The sequence below is a fragment of the Aotus nancymaae genome, unplaced genomic scaffold (genome assembly GCF_030222135.1).
Source record: "Aotus nancymaae isolate 86718 unplaced genomic scaffold, 86718_ANA_hifiasm-v0.15.2.pri h1tg000036l, whole genome shotgun sequence".
NCBI classification, from domain to species: Eukaryota; Metazoa; Chordata; class Mammalia; order Primates; family Aotidae; genus Aotus; species Aotus nancymaae.
In genome coordinates, this window is record NW_026988450.1 from 92,618,688 (window position 1) to 92,622,691 (window position 4,004).

Sequence of the window (4,004 nt, forward strand, 5' to 3'; positions counted from 1 at the left end):
AAATCGCGCCAGGCCTTGGGATCGCCCAGCACTCCCGCTCCGACCTCAGCAGCTTCCGGCCAGAGGCCGAGACCCACAACGCCCCGCGCGCGCCCTGGTCCCGCCTCCACACGCCGGTCCCGCCCCCTTGGGCCTAGTGGCAGCCTCGGATTGGCCGCTGCGGCTTTCGCTCCTCTGGTGGGCGAGGCTGCTCGTCCCACGGCGTCCGGGGCACGCGGGTTGTTGCGGGTGGCGGCCGAGGTCCGCTCAGCATGGAAGGGGCCACGGCTGGCGCGGGCGTGTCGGAAGGGACGGAGGCGGACCCGGAGGCTGAGGTGGTGAAGCTGCTGCCCTTCCTGGCGCCCGGCGCGCGGGCGGACCTGCAGGCGGCGGCGGTGCGGCACGTGCTGGCGCTGACTGGCTCCAGGCCCGGCCGCGTGCTGCTGGCGGGGCAGGCGGCGCTGCTGCGGGCACTGGCAGACCTGGCGCCGGCCTCCGCCCCGGCCCGCGACGCCGCCCGCGCGCTCGTGAACTTGGCCGCGGACCCCGGCCTGCACGAGCCGTTGCTGGCGGCCGACCCCGGGCTGCCCGCGCGCCTGCTGGGCCGCGCGTTGGACCCGCAGTGGCCCTGGGCGGAGGAGGCGGCCGCCGCGCTGGCCAACCTCAGTCGCGAGCCGGCGCCGTGTGCCGCGCTGATGGCGGCGCTGGCGGCCGCGGAGCCAGGAGACTCGGTCCTGGAGCGGCTGGTGCGCGCGCTGTGCACGCCCGGCTATAACGCCCGCGCGCCCCTGCACTACCTGGCGCCGCTGCTCTCCAACCTCAGTCAGCGCCCTGCGGCGCGGGCCTTCCTGCTGGACCCCGACAGGTGAAGGCCAGGGCGCCCGTGCGGGCGGGGAAGGGCCAGAAGTTAGCGGGGCCGGCCCTGAGTGACTCCTCCCATCCCAACAGGTGTGTGGTCCAGCGGCTGCTGCCCCTTACCCAGTACCCTGACTCCTCTGTGCGCAGGGGCGGGGTGGTGGGGACGCTTCGGAATTGCTGCTTCGAGCACCGTGAGTGGTGGGTGTGGCGGCGGGGCGTTGCCAGGGGTCGGGACTGGACACCGGGGCTCCTCATCTCCCCACCCCTGCCGTCCCTCAGGACATCACCAGTGGTTGCTTGGACCTGAGGTGGACATTCTCCCCTTTTTGCTGCTGCCCTTGGCTGGGCCTGAGGATTTCTCCGAGGAAGAGATGGAACGTGAGTGGCTAGTGTGGAGCCTCAGAGTTGGCCGGAGAGGAGGGAGGCCAGTGGAGGGAGAGAGAGGTGTCCAGGCCACAGGCCCCTTCTGAAACCTTGCAGCAGTGAGTTGCTGAGCACAGGTGGGGCTTACACAGGCAGAGCCTGGCCCACTCCCCAGCTCAGGGACACAGTGGCTCCCATATTCACCCCTAGGGCTGCCTGTCGATTTGCAGTACCTGCCCCCAGACAAGCAGCGAGAGCCTGATGCAGACATCCGCAAGATGCTTGTTGAAGCCATAATGCTGGTGAGCGGGACCCCTGCTGCATAAGCACCGCCCCGACACACACGAGCATGCTGACATCTGGGTAACCTCTTCACCTCCTCAGCTGACAGCCACCGCACCAGGTCGGCAGCAGGTGCGGGATCAGGGAGCCTACCTGGTCCTTCGAGAGCTGCACGGCTGGGAGCCAGAGTCCGACGTGCGGACGGCTTGTGAGAAGCTAATCCAGGTTGGTGCAGCGTTGGAGATTCTGGGGAAGGGGTGTTTATAGCTGGCCAGCTGCTCACCTGCCTCCCATCTGGCAGGTGCTTATTGGAGATGAACCTGAATGTGGCATGGAAAACCTGCTGGAAGTCCAGGTGCCTGAGGATGTGGAACAGCAGCTGCAGCAGCTGGATCAGCAGGAGCAGGAGCAGTTGGAGCGGGAGCTGGCTCCTGAGCCATGGGTGGAGAGGGCCACATCCAGCTGAGGCCCCTGCAGCCAGACACAAGCTCCAGGGCCCCCTTTGCCAGGCTTTCTCAGACCAGGCCTTCCTGCAGCTGCCTACAGGCCCCTTGGGTCCCCTTGCTCAGACTGTGCCCTGCCGAGAAGCAGGCTGCACTCAAGCTGCGTGAGGGTTGGAGGCACAGCAAGAATGAAAGTTGCTTAGAACAGCGCTGTGAGCCGGGTACCGTGACTCAGCTGCCTGTGCAAAAGGTGGAGGTGGCAGGTGGCTGGCCACGGAGCCATGAGAAGACTTCCCGGGCATGGCGTGCGGACCGGCCAGAAAACCACTGTAAGCCCCAAGGAGCCAGCTGGAGTGTCTCAATCCCGAGGCACCGCAGGGTCTGGGCAGACGTGGGCGCAGAAGTGCAAGTGGTGTTTTGTCAGCCCCCTCCCTGTGGCTCTCAGCCCCCCACTTCCTGAGACCTGGTCTCAAAGGGCTGACCCAGCCATACGTAGATCCTGGGGTCTTCCTGGGACTGTGCCTCCCTGCTTGGCCTATGCTGCAGGACCCTGTCCTCAACCCTTGTCAGCTCCTTAAGTCTCCCTGTTTCCCAGTCTTGGATCGGATGGCTTCTCAAGCTAGGCCATCTCCCTGGTCAGCTTCTTTGAGCCTGGGTCACTCTCCCTAGCCTTCCTACCTCTGCCAAGAGCCTCCAGATGTGCCTGCAGCCTGGCCCCTGCCCAAGCCCCTCTGCCCCTGTGGTAGAGCCCATGCTGGGCCCAGGGGCCTTACCTGCTTCTCTCCTGGACCTGTGTGCATCCTCCCACCTGCTAGTTCTGTGGCTGCCAAGCCCCACAGGCTGTCACGGTGGCTCTTACCACACTCTTCCTTCCTGAGCTCATCTGACCTCACTGCCACCTCTTGCACTGGGCTTCTGACTGCTGGCCCCTTCTCACTGATGGGCCCACCCAGGCCCCTTGAGCCCTGGTGAAAGAGCTTAGCTTGTCTTCTTGGGAGTTCACAGTGCCCCACTCCACACCCTAAAACTGGAGGCCTGCTCCACCTGTGGTCTCCTGCTGTAGCTGGGTGCTTCATCGGGTGCCGGGCATCTCCCTCCTCCAGGATCTCCTCTAACCTGCCCATTAAAGCTCTGCCACTCATGCAGGTATGTGTGGACTGGTGTCTTCCCCTGGCAAGAGCCCCATCCTGCCGCTAGAGGCCACTTGCCCTATCAGCACTCAGACATGTGCATCATCTTCACAGAATAAATGCTTTATCTGGCCTTGCCCCACCCACCCTCTAGTTTACCTGGGATTGCCCAGGCGTGCTCCTGATGGCAGACCTGGGGCATGGCAGCAGCAGCTGCCTGGAGTGCCGACTCCCAGGGTGGCTGCCACGGTGCTCTAGAGCCCCAGCCGAGCAGAGCTCACCCCTCCTGGGCATACCTCTGGCAGCCTGAGCTCCGGGCCCACGTTCTCCTTGGAAGCCCCTGCCGCTGGAGGCAGTGCAGCTACAGGACTGGGTGTTTACACTCAAGTCTTTGCCTGACTCCAGGTCATCCCAGGATGCTGGGAGTTGGGACTGCACCAGCTTCTCTGCAAGGGGCCACCTGCTGCCCAGCTGCTCACCCACAGGCCCACACCACACCATGTTCGCCACATGCAGCATCCAGCAGTGTGCAGCCACCTGCTGCAGGCCCAGGTGTTTGTGTGGGTGCAGTAGCGGCAGCCCCCAAATGAGTCCTGGCACTCTGTGGGCAAGGGCTCGGCTGCAGCCTGTCACCACCTCCCTTCAGCATCCCACCCCCACCCCATGCACGTCACTGCCAACAGTGCCAGCAGCTTAGAGGCGTCAGTCCTGTTGCCGATGACTGAGGTGTAGAGGGGCAAGGTGGTGTGCCCTGGGCTAGTGCAGAGCTCAGGTTTACAGTCACTGCCTTTCCTGAATTGCATTGAGTCAGGTCCTCCACCAGCCCAGCTTCCCTGTCACTGCAGTGCTTGGAGCAAACACCCCAGCCTGAGCGGGGAGGACTACCCTGCTTGGAGTTCAGGTCTCTCTCACTGCCACTCTCCAGGCCTAAGCTAGGTGTGGAAGGGAC

General features: G+C 64.7%; 1 protein-coding gene across 1 annotated transcript; it reads left to right on the forward strand.

Moving 5' to 3' along the window:
* Window positions 1-251: 251 nt before the first annotated feature.
* HGH1 (HGH1 homolog) lies at window positions 252-3,070 on the forward strand. Its single transcript, XM_021676005.2, has 6 exons — window positions 252-844; window positions 928-1,028; window positions 1,117-1,215; window positions 1,411-1,502; window positions 1,585-1,707; window positions 1,784-3,070. Exons 1-6 carry the CDS (start codon window positions 252-254, stop codon window positions 1,946-1,948), a joined length of 1,173 nt encoding a protein of 390 aa, XP_021531680.2. The 3' UTR covers window positions 1,949-3,070.
* Window positions 3,071-4,004: the final 934 nt, after the last annotated feature.